The sequence below is a fragment of the Lissotriton vulgaris genome, chromosome 3_1, assembly GCF_964263255.1.
Source record: "Lissotriton vulgaris chromosome 3_1, aLisVul1.2, whole genome shotgun sequence".
Taxonomy (NCBI): Eukaryota; Metazoa; Chordata; class Amphibia; order Caudata; family Salamandridae; genus Lissotriton; species Lissotriton vulgaris.
In genome coordinates, this window is record NC_141689.1 from 1,839,311,810 (window position 1) to 1,839,336,298 (window position 24,489).

Genomic DNA, 24,489 nt, shown 5'->3' on the forward strand with positions numbered 1-24,489 from the left:
GCTTGCACACAATCCCTTCATCCTCGCTCAGACTCTTAAGGGCCATACGTTGTTTAAAGGTAAAGTTCCCTTTGTTTTCTTTATTACCATTCACAAATTTCTGTTTTCATCTTAACTGCACCAAATCCTTGATGACCCAGTCCACAAAAGTTTCAATAGCATCTGGTGCCATCTGAGGTAAGAATTGTGAAACAGACTTAAATGGAGTGAGGCCGCCACTTTGTTCAATGCCTGTCACTGAGAGTTGCTGTGACGGACTTATAGGCATTAAGGCATTGTCCGGAGCCTCAGTTCTCAGTTCCTCCAGGACCATGATAGCATTCAAATCACTCCCTGACAGGGCATCCGTGTCTTGATGGACAATCCCCTTCTTTTTGGGTTTTGTTGCCGTTGGCTTGATCTTAAAATGTTTATGCAGCTTTAACTTGTGCATGAATTTAAACAAGTCTATGCGTGTCTGGGTGAATTCCATACCCCTTTGAGGACAAAACGTGAGTCCCAACTTTAGGACGGACTTTTCAATGTTTGTCAGCCGTTTGTCAGTCAGATTAATGATGGTAAGATTGTCACCCATCATTGATGTTTCTTGTTGTAGATTCTCTTGCTCCGTGTAGCTGGTGGGGATAGGTTGATTTTCGCGGTCCCCTGTCTTCCTCTTCCCGCCCGTTCCGGTGGCTTGCCTCTGCCCCCTCTTTGCCACGACTGACGGATGAGCTTGAACTCCTCGCGAAAAGGAGTACGGATCAGACCGGACCTCAATGCACTCTGATTTTCGTCCTCGGAAGACTCGTTCCCGGTCACCTCAGATTCAGAGGTGATTGGTGCCTCTGCAGTTGTTTGCACCTGCGCGCCTTTCCACTGCTCAGGAGCTCCTTCCTCGGGTTATCATACTTCTTAGAGAAGGTCATCATCCTCCCTTGGGCGTAATCATCTTCGTCCTGATCAAATTTGCTGTTTCCGTAGCTTCATTTTCTCTTCATATGATTTCATGCGCTTTTTCATTTGTTCCTTAAATTCAGTTATTTTAGTTTGATCCTCCTCTTTATTTAACATTTCCTCCATCTCTTCAATGTCATGTAGTTCCTTCTCACGATCACTCCACGAGAATTACCAAAATCCGCAACATCCCTCTACATGACTCCGCAGTATGCTATACACACACACACACATTTCCAAAGCATGAAACGACTTACCAGTATACCCTCCCATGTGAACGTGTGCTACACATATCCACATAACATAGCCCTTACTTACAAACCGTGTCTTATATTTTTGTAGAATAGCCTGTACCTTTTTCTTTAGAAAAGAAAAATGTGAATATCAAGAGAAAGTACCTCTTCTTGATTGAAACTGAGCAAGTCTAGAGACAGCATAATCTCTAAACTCTGCTTTGCTACTCTGTATGTTCTCCACTGCCGCTGCCTTCCCATGCAACCTTTGTATAAAAGTGATACCACTGAAGGAAGGTCGAGCTGTTTGCCTGCATGCAGGGCAGCAATGGTGCCATCCAGAATCAACTTAGATTCAGGGAAGGCGGTCCACTAAGCCTCGTCCATAGCAGTATGTAAAGACTTCAAGATAGCATCTCATGCCAATCTGGGGTTCAAGTTGCCAACACTAGCTGACAACCAAGGAAACAGTGCGCATGTGTAAACAAAGCAAGGTGGCCGAGGTGAGAGTGTGAGGGAGGCAGGCTGCACTGGTTTGTATAATATTCCTATGCAGCAGCTCTTAAGATATAAAAGAGCTTCAAATCATTAAAATGAAATGCAGCATACGATGGAGGTATTAAAATCGCGAACCAAAGTGTACATTCACTCGAGCCAAGGCATATTGTTGAGCTAAATAGCAACAGGTAGGTCTTTCCATGCAAACCACCAAAAATTATAAGAAAAGTCATACTGCAATCCAACCCACATCAAACAGAAGATTACCAACTATACACAGACAGGTACACTTCAGTCATTGGAACAATGAAAGCAGATACACTCAAAAATACAAAAAAGCCAGAATAATAAAAAGGATTATTTTTGTTCGGGGGAAAAAACTCCCTTCCGATTGTAAAATCGAGCTCAAACAGCTTTAATCTTGTGAAATTGTAAAAATCTCACTTTTTCTAAAGAGTTAACTGCTTCAGACAACTCACCCGATCCTGGTGTACTCTGGAAGGGCATCAACATATCATTTAATAAAGCATAGGGCACCTAGGTAACTACAGCTTTTAGAGCTTTTCAAATCTTAATTCTCTAAGCGCCTTCGTGCGAAAAAAAACAGGGTGGATCTATTTTAAGTAAAAAGAAAACCTAACCATAAGGACAGCCTATTAAAAGATTCGATGGTTTAAAAGCCAATAGTCTGAGTTAAAAGGTGGTAACTGCATGGTTCTTTAGGCATACTTCTTTAGGCATTCTGCAATTCTAAACAGGACTTGTAGCTTAAAAGTTTCCATGAACAGCAGACTTCTCACTAATATAATCGCCTCATTTGAAAACGAACTAGAGGAAATATGGTGTGGAACAGTCCTTGATGGCTTTGACCAAGTAGAGTAGAAATACATTTACAGTTCACTGGACTGGTATAAGTTGTTTATATTTATTCATTTGAAGAACACACGCAGAGAAGTTCCGCCCTTAAAGCAGTAACAAAACATAACAACCTATGTTTTAATGGCTTTACTGAATTTTTCCAAGTTGTTTTCTGCACCATGGGCCACTGGGAAGACGTTCCACAATCTCATCGCCAGGAAAGAAAAATACCTGTCTCCAAATGCAATTGTTCTTGATCATGGAACAGTTAGCAGGAACTGGTTAAATGAGCTTATGGATCGTTTGTAGAGAAAAAAATCTGGCCAACAGAAAGGTGGGTTGGGATGGTGAAAAATTCAGTGCACAATAGTAAGGGCAATAAAGGTCACACATGAGTGAACTGACATCCAGCATAGAGATCTCAGAACGGGAGAGAGCCCGTTACATTATTAAGTGAGCCACTGTGTTTCACACTAGTTCCAGCCTGTGGCAGAATTTCTCTAGTACAGTCAAATAAATGGCAGTTGCATGTTCTAGCCTAGATTGCGTAAAGGCATTTGCTACTGGAATGTACCAATTTGAGGTGAAGTAGGGCAACATTTTCCTCAGGATCCTAATTAGTTAGAAACAAGTGCTGGAGACTGTTGTATTTTGAGATTCGTGTGAAAGAATGGAGTGGCACCTCCGTTTTTGCAGGACACAACTTATCAAAATTAATTGACATCCACCAGCATGCAATGTAGAGACAGCATTCCAATGATTTTTGTCTTGAATTTAAGGCACGTTGGCACTGTTATTAGATTAAAACAAGCCAATTATGAGCATCAAGATGATGTTTGCATCAAAAGTGGCCAAACAAGCATGAGGATTCAACTTCCCAGACTTCCAAATGTATCAAGATGTTGTAAATTTCCCATGTCTTAGAATGGGAACACCACCCTACACACCAGGAGTTAAACTAGAAACTAGAAACCTCTCCTCTCGCCAATCTTAGCATCTATGAACCGCAAACTTCCACAAATACGAACCATTGTGGCAAATACCAAGAAAATTATCAAATGATATACCAAACTGCCAGGGATGTCAAAAGATATATGCATATGGCACAACAAACAACTCAACAAACAACTCAACAAAATCACAGAGTGCCCTTTTTAGAACATCTGGATACAGAGAGAAGTTATGTTTCGTGGTCAGCTATATCGAGTAAATGCTACAAATCAACCTATAGAAAGTCCCAAACAGCTTAATGTACCCTCATCTAAGTTAAAGAACTACTAAAGAATAAGCCTTGCCTGACAAAATTCAATTAAAGAAAGAAAATGAATTGCATTGTCCCACGACAACTGGATGCAGATTATTCAAATGCACCACCTAAAAGGTCCACAGCCTACTAAGTTTAAACTATGTAAGAACTCTGACTGGCATATAGAAAGTCACTTCTGATGAGGCATGAGAGGCCAGAATAATAAAGTTGAAAATTGCCTGCTTACGAACTGGTAACCAATACAATGACCTCAAAGTTGGAATAGAAGGAGATCTGGAAGAATACTGCAAATCATAAGGGAGGCTACATTCTGGAAGGTTTGAAGGCGCATGTAAAAATAGTCAGTCATACCTGCATATAGGACATTGCCATAATCAAATCAATTAGTGATAAGTGCCTGGATGTCAATTTTCCTACAATGGATCGGAAGCCAATTAAAGATTCAATGAAGCAATCGCAAGATCCCAGAACAGGCCACACAGACAACTGCAACCTGTGCTTTCATTGAAAGGGTGTTGTCAATACCTCAGTTTGCTGCTGCTTTTTTTGCTTTTTTTCCAAATCAGACCAAGACTTTTTACCACTAGCTGTCTGAACAAATGGAGTTTGCGTTCCAAAAGAGAACAACAACAACATTCTCGCCATTTTGTTTAAAGACAGTGGTCCTGCATTCATATGGTGATGTCTGTTTTACAGTCCTCAAAATAACATGTAGTTGCTTCGGCATTCGGGCAATCAATATCATTAATTGCATACCAGACAAGTATGATACTATGCTGAAGCCACTGGCCACAACAATGATTGCCAAAGGTGGTAACAACGTGGATTGTGTCAAGCGTTTTGGAGTACACCACAGGGAGCGGACACAGATTCTGATTTAAATGGGTGAAGGCCATTCCCGATTGGAACGACTGAAATCACTTGAGGGCCTTAGAAAAACAGGCTAAACTCTTGCAACCATTTTATCAAGGTTACATGAGAAACCTAATCAAATGTTGTTGAAAGGTCAAGAAGAATGAGGGCAGCAGGTTTACCCTCCTTCAATGTTAACCTAATGCCATCAGCAACAACTAGCAAGGCAGTTTCCGTACGATGGGCTGCTCTAAATCCTCATTGGGAAGGGTCCAATAGATTGTTAGCTTCCAAGCAGGATGATAATTGGGAGTGGATTACCCTTTCTAGGATTTGAGCTGGGAATGGCAATAAGGATATATGGCAAGAAATACCCATGTCTAATGGATCAGTCGCAGATTTGTTTTAACTAATGGAAGGAGGTTTGCATGTTTTGTTGCAGCTGGAAATTCTGCTGCCTCAGGGGAAATATTAAGTGAGATCTAAATATGACGAATTTCGATGACAAAATATGGTGGGGCAGGGGTCCTCAGGAGAGCCAAACTGGATGAGATGCAGAGCCTCTTCCACAGAGAGCAAGGTGCTATAGCCAATGTATGTACAGCCCAGAGTTTGCAAGGTTTTATGTTTAGACTTCCTTGACATTATGCAACGGAAGCTAGAGATGATGGCCTGGGTGCGGTTTTGAAACAGGTTCAAGGGGAGAAGGCTGTTATCAAATCTTCTCTTTCAGAGCATTATACAACTGAAAGTGCAAACACTCTATGATCGGGAAAATGTTCAGGCAGTATTTAGGGCAATTGGGACGTTTTTTTTTTTTTTTTTTGGTGTTCAAATCTGCTTTATTGCATAGAAGAAACAATACACAGCTTCTTGCGCCTACAACCCGGAGGCCGGCAGCGTCCTAATTAGTTATAACACAGCCTTGAGGCCGGCATCCCTGAGGCCCGGCAGCGTAGCATAGGGTCAGGCAGAAGTAGTAGCGCGTCCGGTATTGCCAGGCATCTTAGGATGTGCTGCAGCAGAACAGTGTTTTCAGTTGTTTTTTAGATTGAAAAAACTCCCCAACTTTTAACAAACTAAGAGGCGTTACGAACATGCTCGAACATAGAGGCCCAGGCTAGTAGGGCTATATAATGAGGCAAAGAAACAAGATACATCGTAAGTATCACAGATTAAAAATCTTGGTGGCATATTATCAACGCTATAGTAGACAACATGTATGGCGTCACAGAGTGTCATCGGGCATAGAGGGGGTGTGTAAACTTCTCGGGCGGTATGGGGGATCTTCTGGGCAGAGCAAGGGAGCAAGCATCTCCTAGAGAGGTCTATGATTATGAACAAAATATGGGGCGCGCAGTATAGGTCAAGGATCCAGGATATGGGGACAGGGAGACTCCCACCAGCTGAATGGAGATGGAATGCGTAAGTGATAACGTGAATTGTGATCCCACTGTAAGTCCCTGTAGTGTTGCTAACTGCTAGTGTGGTCCCCATCGGGTGCATCATCAATATCCGTCTGCGCGAGTAAATAGCTCATTAGGGGCTCCCAGATATCTGTAGGCCGACTCATCAGCGGTAGCAGTTCAGCAAAGGTAGTATGTTGTTCCTGACAATATGTCAAGTCTTCTAGCCAATCCTTGAATTTGGGTGCCCTGCCTCGACCCCATCTGCACGCCACCCGTGCAGTATCTACAAATTTTCGACAAGATTTAGGAATATTCGGAGTATGCCCCAGGAGCGTTATCAATGGATCTATAGGCACTTCGCACTTCGTCATTGCCGTGAGGGCGTCCATTACCTGTTGCCAGTATCGCAGTACTGGAGGGCATCCCCACGCCAAGTGCAGGAAGTCTGCGTGCTCAGCATGACAACGCCCGCAGCGATCGTCGTCCGCTAGGCCGAATCTGTATTTCCGCACCGGTGTATAATACATCCGCTGCAGGAATTTGTAATGTATGATTTTTAGTCTACTACTTGCGGAGACGCGAGACGTGAGGGTACAGCAATACTGCCACTGGTCATCAGTGATGTCAGCAGTTAGCTCAGCATTCCAACGTCCTCTGGCACCACCCTCAGGCATCGGAGCCGCAGCCCTAAGCTGGCGGTAAAGGGCAGAGAGCAGATGTGTCCCGTCCTGTGAGCAGAGTAAAAGATGAAGCGGAGGCAGGAGTGCAGGTTCATCAGGGAAATCAGGCAGGATGACTCTCATCCCCGCACGCAAACGCATGTAATAGAAGATTTCAAGCGGGGTGCTATGAGATGCGAAGAACAGGTCTGCAGTCTTAAACTGACCGCCCGAGAACAAGTCACCCCAGCAAGCAACTCGTACCTTCGCACATAACGTACGGAAACCCTGTTCCTGCAACAGAGCGAGATCCGGATGAAAAGTCAGCGGTAGCTTAGGGGAATATGGCAGGCGGCAGAACAGTCTCTTGGCAATGCGACGCCATGCGTCTAGCGTGCATGATACTGAGGTGTTCGACGTAGGTATGGATGTTTCTGGGCAGTGGATCAGTCCATTAAGCGGAATTGGGTGTACAATCCAATCTTCCACCGCAACGTGAGGCATAAAGGGGGTAGGGGCCAACCAGTGGTAGGCGAATTGTGCCTGTGCACACTGATAGTATGCTTCGAAGTCAGGGACATCAAAGCCTCCCCTGTCATATGGAAGGGTGAGCGTGGACCATTTCAACCTCGGAGTCTTACCACCCCAAAATTATCGACGCAACTCCGTCTTCAGCGTTTTAAAGAAATAGGCGCCAGGGAAATAGGGGATGTTAAGGAAGAGATAGAGGAAGCGGGGGAGGATCACCATTTTTATGAGGGACGCCCTACCGGCCATGGATAGCGGCAGGGTTATCCAACGGTCTATTGTGGTAGTTAATTTAGTGATTGCGACACCGTAATTGGATCGCAGTGTTTCACTCCTATCTCGGGAAATTTGTATCCCCAAGTATCGAAGATCGGTCCGACACCATTCCAGCGGGTAATCAAGGGGGAAATCGGTAATCGCCTCCGTCAGGGGGAAAAACTGCGACTTGGACCAATTAATGTGTATACCTGACATTCCGCCAAACACAACAAACTCTCGGAGTAGAGGGTTAAGGTGCACTTCAGGGTTTTTAACATAGAGCGTAATGTCGTCAGCATAAAGGGACACATCAATTTGCCGCTGTAAGCATTGTACCGCCCCCTCCCGATGCAATTGGCGTAGGCGACAGGCAAGCGGTTCAACAGCCACAGCAAACAAAAGGGGAGATAGGGGGCATCCCTGGCGTGTGCCTCTAGTGATGTCAATAGGGCGCGAAAGGCGACCGTTGACGAGCACTCTTGCGGTGGGTCGTGTATAGAGCAGGCGGACCCAAGATATGAAGAGCTTCGGGAACCCCATACTGGCCAACACAGAAAATAAATAAGGCCATTCGACCGAGTCAAATGCCTTGGATGCATCAACCGGCATGTCGGGGTGTACTGTGCGGAGTAGGGAGAAAAGTGTGCGGAGGTTATGTGAAGTAGAGCGTCCCGCCACGAACCCTGATTGATCGGGCAATACGATCCTGGTCATGAGTAGTGACAAACGGGTAGCCAGGACCTTAGCGAGTATCTTGACATCGCAATTCAGGAGGGAAAGCGGGCGGTAAGAGGTGCAGGAGCTGGGATCCTTATCGGGCTTCAAGAGGGAAGTGATAACCACTTCTCGCATAGAGCTAGGGAGTACACCGTCGCCCATCGATTCCTCGTAAATTTTGCGGAGGACAGGAGCCATAATATCTATGTATGCTTTATAAAATTCAGCAGGGAGGCCATCGAGGCCAGGAGCCTTGCCGTTCTTAAGGGACATAATGGCCTCTCGAATTTCATCCAGCTCAAAGGGGGCCGCTAAAAACGCCCTATCCCCATCGCTGAGCCAACAGAGCGCCACATCTTTCAGATAATCAGCATAAGGTGTACCGGACACTGTATCAGAAGTATAGAGCGTGTGGTAGTGAGATGTAGAGGCAGTGAGGAGCTCGTCCGAGTCCCTGACCGTAGTCCCATGTGTGTCTGTAAGTTCCAGTATGGTATTGCGTTCGCGTGGGGCCCTTGTGAGAGTCGCGAGTACTTTCCCTGGCCTGTCCCCCTCGCAGTATTTCCTGGCCTGCCAGTGTTTCCCACGGAACTTAGCCTCCCTGGCAGCCTCCTCTTCATACTTAGATAACGCTTCCCTAAAAGCAGCTTGTACGTCAGAGCCATTGTCTGTCACCATACGGAGTTCTAATGTGCGCAGCTCCCTTTCCAGTGTGTGAATAGTGTTTTGAATATCTCGCAGGACCCCAAAGCTTTTGGAGATGCAGTATCCTCTAATGGTCACCTTGAAAGCCTCCCATATGTGTTCAACCGAATCCACTGACCCCTTGTTTCTAGGGAAAAAACGCAGCTATATCCTCACCTAGCTCGATTCGGAAGAGACTATCCAGAAGGATCTCAGGCCGTAGTCTCCATTGTGGTCTAGGTCTATCCCACCCGGGAACGCGAAGGTGTAGCAGCACGGGACTGTGATCAGAGTACGTTCTCGGCAAGTGTTTCACCCCCAAGACCTCCGTGGCAATCCCCCGGGTAAGAAGAAAATAGTCCAGTCGCGCCCATGTTCCTGTGTGTGAGGTAAAGTGAGTGCCTTCCCTCCCATGGGGATGTAAGTGCCTCCATACGTCCACAAGGTCGCCCTCTGAAATCATTCCCTCAAGTGCCTCGCGTGCCCTGGGTTTATAATTGCACACTCCGTCAGCCCTATCTAGATGTGGTATCAGCGCCAAATTAAAGTCCCCACCCCAGACAACGTGACGAGATCCAACATCCATGATTTTGCCCCATAATGTGGTAAAGAAAGCGGGTGTGTCTACGTTGGGAGCATAGCTGATGACAAATGTGTAAGTGTCCCGGCCCAGTCTGCCCCACAAAAGGACAAAGCGCCCCTCTCTATCTACCAGATCACCGCATTTATGGAACGGCACACCACGAGCAATAAGGATGGTGACACCTCTCGCATAGGTGGAATAAGAGGAGAAGGCGCGGGTTCCAGCCCACCTATTTGCAAAGGTGTTCCCTCCCTGCGGTGACAGATGGGTTTCCTGCAACATGGCCACTTGGACATGGTGCCTATTAAGATAGGCGACAACATTGCGACATTTTTTAGAGTCATTAAGTCCTCGAACATTCCATGACAAGCAATTCAATTGTGTGCTAGCGTTCAGAGCAGCCATAAAGAACAGTTGTGTAATGTAATCATTCCTAGCCTGTACGATGAATTTAAGCCCACTCTAAACAGTCGATATATGTAAACATGACAGTGCATAAGTCGAGCCAACAGTCCGAGCAATAGGTGCCCCTCCCGGAACAGATCCCTCCCTCCTCCCACCCCAGCATCCCAATCATGCCAGTAGCCACCTTTCCCCACCCGTCGTTCCTCCCCCCTTCTCCTCCCCCCCAAATCCTGTAACATCAACAATAGAAAAAGTTGCATGGGGAACACCCTGTAGGGATATAGCATAAAGTACGCACAGCCACTTCACCCACTCCCGGCCTCCGAGCCTGTACCGCCCTTGGTGGAGGGAGGGTCCGGAGAGTGGTCCTTGGATTACATTACCACAGGAGTGATGAGGTAGCGTGGTCCCGCTGCGTATGGTCGTCTCTTGTTGTGCACACGAAGTCAGAGTCTGTATACATCCATGCAGGTGAAGCACATAGGTCAGTAGATGCAGGCGTTCAGTGTCCGTCCGCTGCCGAAGATGGGTCTTCGTCCTCTAGTTCTGCTGCCTCGTTGCGCTCCTCCCTACGTGCCTTACGGACCGACTTAAGGAAGTCCTCCACTTTTTGAGGGTTTGTGAAGAAACGCTGTTTTCCCTGGTGCGTGATCCGCAACTTTGCTGGGTATAGTAGAGCATAGTCCAATTGAGCCTCACGCAGTTTCTTTTTCACAGGGATGAACTTGCGTCTCTCCTCCTGCACCAAAGGGGTAAAGTCCGGATATTTGGAGAAGCTAATGCCATTGTACTGCAGGGTTTGCTGAGATCGGGCCGCCCTCAGCGCGACATCACGATCACGATAATTAAGCAATTTAGCAATGATTGGCCTAGGCGGCAGTCCGGGCTTAGGAACAGGTGCCAACGATCGATGCGCTCTCTCGATGATAAATTGAGGTGAAAAGGCGTCCTCTCCGATCGAGCTTTTGAGTAGTTTTTCGATATATAACTCCATCCTGCCCGTGTCTGTGGATTCCGGAATGCCCGTGACGCGTATGTTGTTGCGTCGGCTGCGGGCTTCCAAATCCTCGTTCTTGGCCGCTATGACTGAGTAGGTTGTCCATCCTGGCCAATTGCGTGGTGTGAGTCGAGGTGATATCATCATCATCGGATATGCGTTGTTCCGTAGCCGTTAGCCGCTCCTCGTGACGATCCACTTTGTGAACCAGGGCATCTAGCCTGGCAGTGACACCGTCGACCTTTTCCACCACAGTGGCAAACCCCTGTCTCATCTCCATGAACAGGCTATGCAGGTCAAGTTCCTTAGTAGGAGTAACAACGGTCTTCGATGCCGCATCGCTTGGCCCAGGGTCAGTAGGCCCCAATTTCGAGTTCTTCTTTGCGCCATCAAAGCTCAATTTCGTTTGGCGATTTTCAGGCCGCACCATGATGGTGGCCGGGCGCAATCTTCCAGCCGCCTAGTGTCCGACCGCTGTCGTGTGCTTAGGTGACCGCCGAAGGGATAACAATAAGATCTCAGCAAGGGACGTATGGGTATGCAGGTAGCGTCCCCCCCAGCACGAGATGAACTAGGTGCCTCCAATGTACAGTGTTCAGCGCGCAGGGTGCATCTGCCACTCCACGCGCTTCCAGCTCCTCTGGTGGAAATGGGGTGCAGGGCTAAGTGGTAGCTGTGGCAAGGCAACACCCGTCTTGCGAGGACAGCAGGTCGTGGATTCAGCCCCATTTAATAAAGGTGGATGCACAGGCTGCCCGATTATGGCAAATTGCGGGGTGTCACAGTGACAAGGATCTCACCGCAGCTCATGCGTCAATCACTTCAGGCCCCACAGCCCTCCGGTGCAGGGTGATGCAACCCCGAGTGTCTGCCCTGGGATCTAACTCTGTAGGCGGCGCATGTGATTATAGGGCCGTAAGGAGTCTTGTAATACAGTGGGCTGACGAAGAACCCGTGCCCGCCCCCCTCACGGCAGGTAGGGATCGGGCGCTGCTCACCTCGCACTGTTACGTGGCGGGGGCCGCTTGAACCTGGCTTCACACGCCGCCTCGGGCCAGCTCCTACCGCACAGCGTCCGACTTACTGCCAGGCAGTCTCAAGTAGTTTCCTCGTCCGGGGGCGAAGCGTTGCTGAGGATAATGGTCTCGCACTCCGGCTTCCAGGAGCTCCGCCGATATCGCGCAAGCCCCCGAACCTTCACTCGCGGCTGAGGCCTATCTCTTTGTGGCCTGCCTCGGAGTCGCGTTGTCCAGCGCAGCCGGGCTCCTCTGTTCACGGGCTCCACGCGTGCTGGCGGCAAAGCTTTGATCAGTGCTGCTGCCGATTCCGGACCACGCAGCGGCACCAAAGTCAGGTCGAGTGTTGAGGGCACCCCCCTACAGCAAATGGGGGGTGTATCTAATGGTTTCTCACCCTGTGGCGGAGGATAATGTAAGGATATTTTTCCAAGGAGCGGGAGCTGCACGACTAGGCAGCCATTCCACTTGTGCGCCCTCTAGCGCCCCCAGGGCAATTAGGACGTTTAAAAAAATGTTCATGGGAACCAAGTTTGAAGTTTATTCAGATTAAAAACCTTTACAAGAGGCCTTCAAGAAAAAAAGAGTTAGACGTCTTTTTATCTTGTATTTGCAAAAGGATTGTCGCACTGCAGGATTATTATTTTTGTATTAAAGTATATTTCTGGTGCGTCAAACAAATGCAATTTTTGTTCCAGGTTGGTTGGGGCTATGGTGGAGGAAAATAACAATAAGAATGAAAGTTGTAGACAGGACCATGTCAAAGTTTAATTATTGATGGCTGTGTGACCGAGTAAGTGGATGGAGAAGTTGGCTAAAGACAAGGCTCTGAAGTTGGTTTGTGATTTATTGTGTGAGACTAATGGTGGTACGTTGGGCAGTACATTGACAAGAGGGCTTTCAAACAACATGCATAAGATGTCACTGCAGGATGGTTGATTTCTAGGAGACTCTAAATTATTATCACCAACAAATATGCAGATGAGACTCACTGAACTTGCCCATGATGGGCAGCAAGGCATAAGCATGGGCAAGAAAAGATTGAGAGGTTCTTACTGGTGGCTGGATATGGATCTACACATCGAAACACGTTTACATCAATGTGCTGACTGCAATTTAAATGATCAATCTAAGAAGGTTAGAACACTTTCCATGGTATGTAGAGATTTTCAAGAGAAACTTTGGTAGAGGTTTCCTTTTATATACTGGGTCCTTTGTCTGCTAGTTCTGTACCAGCTTACAGTTTTGGTTTTAATGAATAATTACTCCATATGGCCAGAAATAAATGTGGCGTGAAAATTAACCACTTCGTCCATGATTAAGTCCACTGGTCAACCCTGCACGCAAACGCAAGCCCAAGGGTGTTCTTACTGACAATAGAATCTAGTTGCTACCAAATAAATGGAGGGGTTTTTGAGTCTGAGACAGATTTGCCACTAGAGGAGAGTTTTGTATCATCCACTGCCTAACGGCATGATTGATAGAATCAATTAAGCGTTGACTGAATGCGTTCAGATATCTAGGAGCATGGAGAGAGATTGGAGGGGTGGTGTATGCAAAAATGGAGGAATACAGGCTTGCTCCAAATTCTACTAAAGGTGTCACACAATTTGAGCTACTCACAAAGTGTAAAACTTGTACAACATTGGTCCCTTCAAGGGTCTGGATGAGCACAGAGAAATGTATGAATATGTTCTAGTTTTGAGAAGTCTGCAGTGGACTGACTTGGGGGAAAATGGAACTTGATAAAAAAAATGCTAATTCTGGTGTTAATGTAATGACTATTGATGTGGTTTTCGTGAAGGTTCCTAAGTGCACTGTGGGAAATGCCAATGTCCGCCCTTTGCTTCACAAAGTAAAAAGGTTTAAGTGTCCAGTGAAGATGGACGGGCACATCTGGAATCTCACCGATATTTCTGTTGTCAAAAATAGACTTGCCCTATTCACAATGCCTTTGCTTCTGTTTCAATATTTTATTAATGCTTTTTCTTCGTATAGACCCTAATGAGGTGGGATCTTGGTCAGAGCACAACAAGTTTTGATACAGAGAACTATCCATCATGGCAAGGTCCTCTTTGGCACTGCCTTGCCCTTATTTTCCCTTCAAAACCCAGTAAATTGATGATCATCCAATCAGTATGTCTTTTTTGTGCATGTTCTCGGGCCTAGGCTCCTCTTTTTGAGCCATGAAGTAGTGCAAAGAAAGCAAGCAATGTGATGTGATCAACTGGTCAACATAGAACAGGGTTATAACCTTCAGAAGAAAGGCTGCCCTGGTTCTCACAACCAACTTTAAATAACATGGTGTAAGGAGGATGGACTGACAGTGCCTGAAATGTGCTCATGTGGCATGATGACATAATGGCAGGGAAGAACCTGAGGCAGAACCATGATTGGAGGCCAGATACACAGGCTCAGAAGCTACAGGCACCACAATCTCCTGGCCCAGTCCAGGGCAACTAAGTTAACTTGGGCCCAATATCTCCTTATCTTGTTCAGCACCCCAAGCAGGAGAGGGAGCAGTGGGAATACGCACTGACGTTCCATGCTCCATTCCAGCTGGAATGCTTCACTTATCAAAAGTCTTGAAGGAAATTCCACAGTACAAAACCGTCAACACTGCATGTTATCAGTGGTGCCAAATTGATTAAATCAGGGCTCCCTCCATTGAAAGAAGATGCCTTACGTCACCTCAGTGTGGAGAAACTACTCATAGTCTGCCAGACCACGCCTGCTCAACTCATCTGTCTGCTCTAGCATTTAAGGATCCTGCTAGGTGGTTGGCGACATTGTTGTTCCAGCCAATTCCAGAGACATTGAGCCTCCTGGTTAAAGGAGAAGGACCCTACTCTGCCCTTCTTGTTGCAGTACCGTATGGCGATCAATGGTTTTGCTAATGAGGATGTGTACCACCCTACCCTTATGCATCATAAGCCTCCTTTTGAGCGACCCTAGGGTTGAACTATTATCTGGCTTTGCAGCGAAGTTCAAATGGAAGATCACTGCATCATGATCTGACCATGTCAATGCTACTGATTCTGAGAAGAGTCTGGTGGGGTTGTCAGTAAATATCCAGGCTAGTGTGTGGCCAGCCGTATGAGAGGGATAGTCACCTTTTGAACCAGACAGAGGCTATTCATAGTATCAATCAGTTTAATGGTGTCTGAGTCTTCAAAATTTTAAAGATAGAAATTAAAGTCTCCAAGTACCGTAAAGTCCTCGAAGTTAACCTTTGCTTCCAACACATGTCAAATAGTTTCTTGAAAATTAGCTCTAGATCCTGGGGGGCAATAAATTAATAGTACATTGAAAGTATAGTGATCATAATAGAGGCACTTAAAAATCATGGCTTAGAGAACCTTGGACGAGCAGACCTTTGAAATAGTGCACTTAAACACTTCACTGCTAGACCTTCCACCGCCCCCTTGCTAAGCCTTTTTTTGGATTTTTGGGGGTAGTCACTCTTAGGCCCCTGTAACTTTTTGACCATATAAGTTCTGGGAAGGGAAACGTTGGGGGGGGGGGATTGGGGGGGGTCCACGCAACCCATACCACGCTAGACTCCCCCGGGAGTCTAGTTTTCAGAAATGTTCGGGTTTGGTAGGTTTCCCAGGATGGCCACCGAGCCCTGGGGCCAAAAATCCAGGTGACCCCCCCTTGCAAAACCAGGTTGTTTTGTGATAGGTAGTTTTGATGTCTCCTCAATAAGTTTTGGGCCTATGCCTGTCGCGGGTACTTGACCCAACCACGTGAGCAGGTATCATTTTCATCGGAAGACTTTGGGAAATGCGGTTTGGGTAGAATTTTGTGGATCCACAAAGATTCCAGAATTTTCCATCAAAGGAATGTGAGGATTTTTTTTTCCAAGTTTGAGGTTTGCGAGGGATTCTGGTAAGAGAACTTGGTGAGAGCCAGACAAGCCACCCCATCCTTGATTCACCTGGGTGTTTACTTTTCAAAAATGTATAGGTTTGGTAGATTTCCCTAGGTACCGGCAGAGCTATGGTTCAAAATCTACAGCTTGGCACTTTGCAAAAAAAAGGGTCCGTTTTCACTGTAAACATGTGGTGTGTCCACGTTGCGGTTTGGGCCGTTTCCGGTCGGGGGCACTAGGCCTACCAACACAAGTATCATTTTTATCGGAAGACTTTGGGGAATGCGGGGTGGGTGGAAGTTTGTGGATCAGTGCAGATTCCAGAACTTTCCATCACAGAAATGTCGGAAAAAATGTTTTAAATTATTATTATTATTTTTTTTTACAAAGTTTGAGGTTTCCAAGGGATTCTGAGTAACAGATTCTGGGTAACAGAACCGAGTGAGAGCCACACAAGTCACCACATCCTGGATTCGCTTGGGTGTCTAGTTTTCAAAAATGTATAGGTTTGCCTCCTGGGTGGAGGGAAGAAAGACTGAAATTTTTGGGGGGGAGTGGGGGCACTGGCATACGCATTCTAGGCAGCCCCCACCCTAAAAAAAAAAAAAGATATATTCCCCCAGGTGCCTAGTGGAATTCTGCCGGATAAGGGGCTGTTGCCCCATCTGCCTTCCCATGGGGGGGGGGGGGCATATTTCTGGGGGGCAGAGGCATTGGCATGTCCCCACCCCTTACTTTGAGGGAATTAAATCCCTGGTGCCTAAGGGACTACTGCCCCATCTGCCTCCTGGGGGAGGGGGGGGGGGCAAGACGACTAGCATATTTTGGGGGGTGGGGCATTGGCTTACCAATTCTGGGCAGCCACCACCCCTTGGTATATAAGAAAAAAATTCCTGGAGCCTGGTGGGCTTTCTGCCCTCGGGGGAGGGGGGACGATCAGGGGTTACTGCCACCATCTGCCTCCTGGGGGTGTGGTGTGGGGGGGGGGGGGTAGAAAGACTGTGGCATTTTGGGGGGGGCATTGGCATGCCGATTCTGAGCAGTCCCCGTCCCGAGCTTTGGAGAAAGAAATTCCCTGGTGCCTAGTGGAACCTAGGGGGGGTTGCAGAAAGTCTGTAAAAAATGTTTTTGGGGTGGTGGCATTAGCATGCCTATTCTGGGCAGACCCCACCCCAGTAGGCTTTTTGCACCCACCTCCGGGCAGATCAGGGGCAGAAAGTCTTAAGCCTTTTTTGGGGGGTAGGGTGGGGGCACTGGCATGCCCATTCAGGGCAGCCCCCGCCCCTGGCCTATAAAAGAAATCCCTGACGTCTAGGGTGCTTTCTGCCCACCGGGGGGGGGGGGCAGAAAGGCTGTGTGGCAAAATTGTATGGGGGGAGCTAAGACCCTTGCCCAAGGGGCCACTCCACCCTCCCTGGTGGCTAGTGGGTGGATCTCTGCTTGGGCATCGTCCTCCTGGTGCGATCCCCAAGCAGGGATCCACCAGGGAAGGGTTTATCCCCTTTCCACCGATACCGCTCCCATGTTTTTCGGTGCTTGGAGGGATGAGATAGCCCCACATGCACCAAAACTGTGAAACTGAAACTACGTTTCAGTTTCGTTTTCATTGTAATGACGACAGTGCACCATGCGCGCAATCGTTATTGCAATATAATCCCCAACCATACTTTGGGAGGTTGTGGGAACTCTTACCCACCTCCCAAAGCAAAAAAAAAAGGAAAACCCCTCTGCTGTTTATAGCAGAGGAATTTTTTTTAAGTGTGCTCATGACGGAATGGTTCCGTTATGAGCACACTTGAACTTGTGCTCATGACGGAACCATTCCGTCATGAGCACGGAAGGGATTAAGATATTGTTTAAATATCAGTGCTAGTCCGCTGCCTTTCTTTCCCACCCTTTCTAGCCTCAGAAGAGAATAGTCTGCAGGAATAGCGTGTACTAAGTCTGGGCCAGCACTATCATCGGCCCAAGTCTCGGTGATTAAGATTAACCCAGGGTTTTGCGTTTGTAAAAATTCAAAGCATTCCAGTTTATTTTTTGTTAATTGGTGATCTCGTGTTAAAAGGGAGCAGCGTAGTGTATGGCAAAGGGTTTTCTTCCGGCCCGAAAGACTTAGTGGTTTCTTAATAGCTTTAGTCTTTTGGGGGTTAATGAAAAGTTGACAGAGGTTACAGGACCAATGGGGTTAAATATTCTAAGGGCCAAGAGAGTGCTACATTGACCTTTACCAGATGGACTTAGAGCCAGGAGTGCTTCTCGGGAGTAGCTGTGCAGTAACCCTAATTCTGGCTGCCGACGGGCAGCATGGCTGGCGCTGAGCGGGGTCCGAGTGCAGATGGGCTTGGCTTTCCAGCAGCGTGGACACACTCTCGGTCTGCTTAAGTATCCTAACATCCAGGGCCAGGGGGAGGGAAAGGGGCATTTCCAAACATTTGCTCAACAAAATGTGAGGGTGGAAAGAAAAGCCAAACCGGAGTCCAGCTACTATGAATGCTGAGAGGCAAGCTCACTTGCCAAACTGCAAATACTGGAAAAGCAAATTAAAATAAATAGGAGGAAACGCTAAAAACCCATAAAAGTATTAAGAAGAGTGGTTCCAATGTGGCACCGATATGCGGCAAGGGTGGGAGCCAGCCACCTCCCAAAAGGTCGCGCTCTAGCACGTACAAGGAAGGTAAAATAGAGGCAGTTTTAGAAGGACTGGACCTTCAGAGTTGTGCTGCATGGACGCGCTATCTATCTGCTCAAGCAGAGTCCGCGGTAGCATTGGGTTCTTAGCCAGTAGCATGTTTGCAAAATAGAGGCATTTCAGCACGGTACTATGGTGTAGTCAGCTCCATGTCCACACCAAACAGTATTGATCATGTGTCTAGGGCAGACAGGCTCATTGCAAATGACCATTGTGAGCGGGCGTGAGCGGGCTTTGTCAGCCTGTTTGTCAGTGTGGGGAGATGCAGTATGGGGTGGAACTCGTAATAAGCATAGTGGGGTTGTGCACAGTGTTAGTACCGGCCTATATCTGGAGCGCTCAGCCCACTGAATCCAAAGGGCAGGGGAAGAACTTTCCAGGCCATCCGTAGCTGTCAACCAGCCCATGCCAATCGGGTCAAAAGGTAGTGGACTTAGCTAAAAAGGCCAGGTAAGCGACCTAGGGAGATTAGTAAACAAGCAGAGAAACTAAGGCAGTGACACCCTTTAGGTAACGGCTAATCTCCCAACCAGGGATAGCAGGAGGCCAATCCATACCGGAATTCGTTCCTCCAGCTCGGTCATAATTATCACACCAGAGCAGGGACAGTCCTCTACTAACTTAGGTGCTTAATCTGCCAGTCTGCCCATTCTAGTGGCAAATCTCATCATGGTGTTGCTTGGGGGAAATCACTGAGTTAGACCAGCTAATCATGATTTAGAGAGGGCACTGAATAGTATACACTCACACAGTAAAGGTGACAAGTTCTGTACATGGTCCTCACATATATGGTGACAATGCCCACATACACTGAAATTGTAAGCCTGTGAGCCATGTAATGAAGACCCGGTTACAATAAATATGCCTCAAGCGTGCAAAAAGTGGTTCCATGGCAATTGCATATAAAACTGAAGAGAGAAGGTATGCCTGCTGAGTGCCTCAGTTACTCATCATGGGGACAGAGACTATAACATTGATCTGGTAGGAGGAGATGCATAGAGGCAACCGATCTAGAGAAGAAAGGAGGGGCTGAGCGTTGCAATACGTCAAAGAGGAAAGGCCTCTTGAGGGAATGAAAAGCCTTTGTTGCATCTAAGAGTGCTACAGCCAAGAGTTGTGGATGGAGAGTGTGAAGCAGGGCAAAGAGGGTGCGAAGGTTATGGACAGTGGAACATCTTAGGATAAAGACAGACTGATCTGTTCTGAAAAGGATAGGAAGAAGGGAGGGGGATAAGTATAGTCACACACATGCACATCAGGAGTTGTTATTGGTCTGTGTTTAGCATGGAAAGCGACCTGTAGAAGTTGGAGCCATTGGGGCATTTGTCGGGTTTTAATAATGTTACTATTAAGGTCTCTCATACCGATTGGGGCAAGTGGCCAGTCTCCCTGGCGTCCTCATACATTGCCAATAAACACAGGACGAGTTACTCCACTTATTCCTTTAAGTATTGAGCTTCCTGTCGGTCCAACCCAGGGTCCTTATCACCAGGAAGGCTGCTTCCATTTTGTATGAATTAGGGTTTAAAAATGTACCTTTATACAACATACAAGTATGTTATGAACTATCACCACAACGCAGACTTTAACAACTTCCAAATAATTATGTGGGCTATTTGTTGAACATCCCAGATATTAAAGCAATGAAAACTGATTGACTTTATAAGTGAAAGAGTTTACTTTTAACCACTATGTAGGCAGAGCTTATGGAAACAAATGTCATTACCCATTGTCCTTTTTCTCCTTGAAGTTTGCCAAAGAATAGCTTGAGCTCTCGAACCGTCAAACTGTAGCCTGCAAGGACTCCCAGCATGTCAACCAAGAGATCTGGAGACAAAGAACACAATGAACATTAATAGGATATACAGCTTTATAACAGTACAGAATCTTTAACATTTACACCTCACTACATCAGACTATGGTTGTCATTATATAAAATGTGCCAAGGAAGTGGTTTACTAATTTGGGAAGGGGGAACGCTTACCAAATTAATAAACCCATACTGATTAGGTCTCAAGACAAGTCTAAGTGAAACTCTGCTCAAACCTGTTAACTACCCTGGAAACGATCCTGGTAACAAGCAATTTCTCAAAGAAATGTGTGTGAAGTTTATACAGTACCACAAGTGTTAAAGTCAATAAACCATCACAGTAACGCTCCCAAACCACATTTAGAAAAATAGAGAAAGAGTGATAAGCAAAAGGACATCAAAACTAGAAAAATCAGGTAACTGTAACAGGAGATACTTTACATTGCTGCTTTACCTTAAAAAATCGTATCAGTTTGCAGTTCACGGAGACTTCTGTTTGATGTCAGGTCCACTGTGATGGAGCGAAGGTCGTCTTAGCTAGAGTTCTTACTTTAACACTTACCATTCTATTTGGAGCTCAAAGTCTTTCAGCAGGATAAAGTCGAAGGCTGAAGCCAGCAGGGGTCCCCTGAAGTCTCATATATAGTTATAAAGCACTCACTGAAGGCACCTCTTTTGCCAGTGGGACAAAGCTTGATTTCTTAACTGCTGAGCTCAATAGATTTGCTGCCTCGCCTTGGTTCAAGATTCTACCTTTCGACTTAGTGACTCTGTTGATTCTCAAAATCCACCAGCAGGGCAATGTCCAGAGGTGGTAGTCGGGTGGGGCTCCGTGTGGCAAAATACCTTTAGCTCAAGGTCCTGGTACGAACCAGGTGCGTTGCCCACTGAGGGGGCCTGCTTCTTGACAAGTCTCATTTCCTTGTCTCAGTCTTCTGGAAGTAGAAATAAGGACAAAGACTGGTATTTCTCCAACCGCTGGGAAAGTTTCTCTGGATCACAACTGCAACATGCAGGTGCTAAAGGAAGTTTCTCGGCCCCAGGTCTCCCTCTAGCCAGGAATCTTGCAGGGTCTCATTCGCAGTGGTCAGCTGGGACTTGCTGGATTCAGGAGTCATATTGCTTTTAGTGTCTGTGAAGCAGGAAAAAAGGGGGCATACAACATGATGCTTGGTAAACAGTTCCAATTCCTGGGGCATGGCCAACAGCATGGCCGGATAGGACGTGCTCCTTAGTAGCTCCTGCCGAGCTGCCTGTAATCCGCCGTTAAAACAGTGCCCAGGCCGCAAAATCCCTGCTCCGCGATTGCCGGGAGCTCCGATGACTGGCCTCAAGATGGCGGCCGGGCCCTGAAGGGGGAAAAGAGTCCAGAATAAATTGCAGCGAGCCGGAGGGACGCAACCGGGCCAGCCTACGCCCGTAGGTGCGTAGGGACTGAGGCGAACTTCGGACCACGGAGGAAGCAGGACGCTCAGGGTGTCGGGACGGCCCCCGGCCTGGGGGCGGAAGGCGACTTACCCCCCTGGCGTTGATGAAGGCGCTGTGAGTGGCGGAGGCGGACCCGAGATAGCCTCCGATTGACGGAGTAAGGGTGCTGCGGAGCCCCGCGGAGGAAGCCGGGTGACCAGTGGGGCCGAGACGGAGCTCGGGCCTGCGCTACGGACGGAGGTGCTCCGAGGGCCCTGGAGCCGGCCCGAGCTGTGAGGAGCGACTGAGCCTACCAGACTGGTGCAGCCCTGCACAGCGGCGGACCCAGGTCAGGAGGAGCAATAGGCGCCCAAGACAGCGGAGATTGCCCCTGGGGGTGTGCCTCAGGAGAAGCCGGCTGAGACACTGAGCTCTGGCCCTGGAGACACAGGGACCCGAAAGGCGGGCTGGAGCTGATCCGCCTGAGGCTGAATGTGCCCCGCAGACCTCTGAGGTGAGGCATAGCGATACGGGACCGGCGGCCTGGGTGAAGAGGGCCTACTCGGTGCGCTGAGACTGACAGGAGTGAGGACACAGCTCCCTTCTGAGCTGGGTGGGTACCACGGCCGACCCTGGAGGCCAGTAAGATCGGCAGAGTTGGGTGAACGGCTACCGGGGTCTATGTGAACCGCATTACAGTTGGGGGTCTACAGGGAGTGGCAGTGGAACCCCTGCCCCCCCCCCATTCGCCGCCAATCCGGCTCAGACACAGAGACTCTGCCCTTGCTGAACAGGGGCACTACCAGCGGACTTAAACAAATAGCGAGTCAATACCTTTTGGCAGGACGTCTTAGGGGGCCGAGCGGCAGACAGACTCATAGGGCCCATACAGGAGGTGATGCCGGAGACTGTGACACGTGTAGCCAGGCACCCGGAAGGGCAACAATTAAGAGTGGGAGCGCGAAGGCGTCAATAATGGGGAAGAAAGACACAGCCGCCAAGCCCCCTAAGCAGGGGACGCTGGACCGTTATGCTACAACACAACACAACCCCCCCCCCCCCCCCCCCCCGAGGTGGGAACTACGGCCCCCCCGCTCGGACACGGACCTCCTGATGGGGGCGATTCAGGCCTCAAGGACGGATATTCAGGAGTCCCGAGCAACCCTAGAGGTCAAGATAGGAGAAGTGGGCACGGAAGTCCTATTGCTGCATTAGGATTACCACAACCTGACAGAGAGGGTGACCACGGCGGAGACGCGATTGGGTGAGGCGGAGGACTCTCTCACTACACTTCGAAAAGACACGGCGGACCTCCAGGCATCCCACTGCCAGCTGCTGTGGAAGGTGGACGACGCGGAAAATAGGGCCCGCCGCAACAACCTACGCTTTGTAGGCCTTTGAGAAGGAATTGAGGGGTCAAACATGGTGGCGTTCGTACAAAGTTGGATACAGAAGACATTCCCGACGGTCCAGTTCTCCGCCTGCTTCGTAATTGAGCGTGCACAGGGCATTGCTGGCGAGACCGCCGGAAGGGGCACGCCCGAGGCCCGTCATTGCGTGCTTCCTGAACTTTGAAGACCGGGATCTGATCCTGCGGGAGGCATGGAAGATGGGGGAAATCCGACTGGAAAACGCACATATTATGATCTTCCCGGATTATAGTCAGGAAGTACAAAAACAGAGACGCTCCTTTGACTCTGAAGAACAAGCTGCGAGACCTTGGGATCCAATATATGTTGCTCTTCTCAGCAAAGCTGAAAGTGATCTATAAGGACAAGACGGACTTTTTACCCACCCCGACGATGCATGGCAGTGGCTAGAGGAGCGCCCGCCTCCGCGGGGACCAGCGGGGGATGGGAGAGGAATGGTCAACACCATGGCTGCCGGTGGATCACAGTGGGGGCTGCCGCGGACCCAGAGGCAGAGAAGGCCGAGACTGAGAGGAAGACTGCAGACGACGCCGTACCACGCTGGCAACGCGGCTGGACGAAGACGGCGGAACTTGTCGTCGCCTGGGGCAGGGAGCATGGCAGGCTCTAGGTTTCGCTGCCTGGAGAGGAAGGCCCGCTCTGAAGGAGAAGAGGATGCAGGGGCCGAACATCAGGTGGTGAGGAGGAGGAGACGGGATCGCTGCACCCGCTGGTAGCCGCGATCCGGGAGATGGAGCAGGACACGACTCGGCACACGGAGGACTCACGGGCCGATACCCAGGACTCACATTCTTGAACGGGATCTGGCTGGGAAGAAGAGATTCCACCTCATCGCTGGGTAGCACGCAAGTTGACTTCACCCCCCCTTCCTTATTGTTTTGTGTATTGTCCTCTGGACATTGTGTACAGTTTAGATGGGATTGCTATACCTGCTCATTGGGTAGGCTGTAGGTGTTGGTTTGGTGGGGTGAGTATTGTGGGTGGGTGACAGGCATTCTCCGCTACCAGTCCTCTGTTTTGTTCTTGGGGAGATGGAACTGGAAAGGGGGGGGGGGTGGAGGGTTAGGGGGGGGTTGCTGCTGTTCAGAGTTTAGAAACCATGGGGGGGGGAGAACAGGGCTGGGGGGGAGGTGGTGGAGTAAAGGGGGGGAAACAGGACATGTCGCAAAGGTCACACACGTTGAAGCTTGGGCGCCTCACTGCCGTTGAGGTTACACACCCCATACCGAGATGTAGAACACACTGTCGGTTGAACGTACAGAGACCCCGCAAGATCTACAGGGGCTTACGGTTTTGTCATGGAACGTAAATGGTCTCGGGAATAAGATTAAGCAGGGCCTAGTGAATGCATATGTTAAACGGATAGGCCCTGACATTGT

General features: G+C 48.4%; 1 protein-coding gene across 1 annotated transcript in view; it reads right to left on the reverse strand.

Annotated features, from left to right (window-relative positions):
- LRBA (LPS responsive beige-like anchor protein) overlaps window positions 1–24,489 on the reverse strand; it is a 2,444,222-nt gene that overhangs the window by 2,252,543 nt on the left and 167,190 nt on the right. Inside the window, exon 4 of the mRNA XM_086962285.1 lies at window positions 20,190–20,290. Within this exon, the coding sequence (XP_086818411.1) occupies window positions 20,190–20,290 (101 nt within the window). The remainder of the gene's footprint in view (window positions 1–20,189; window positions 20,291–24,489) is intronic.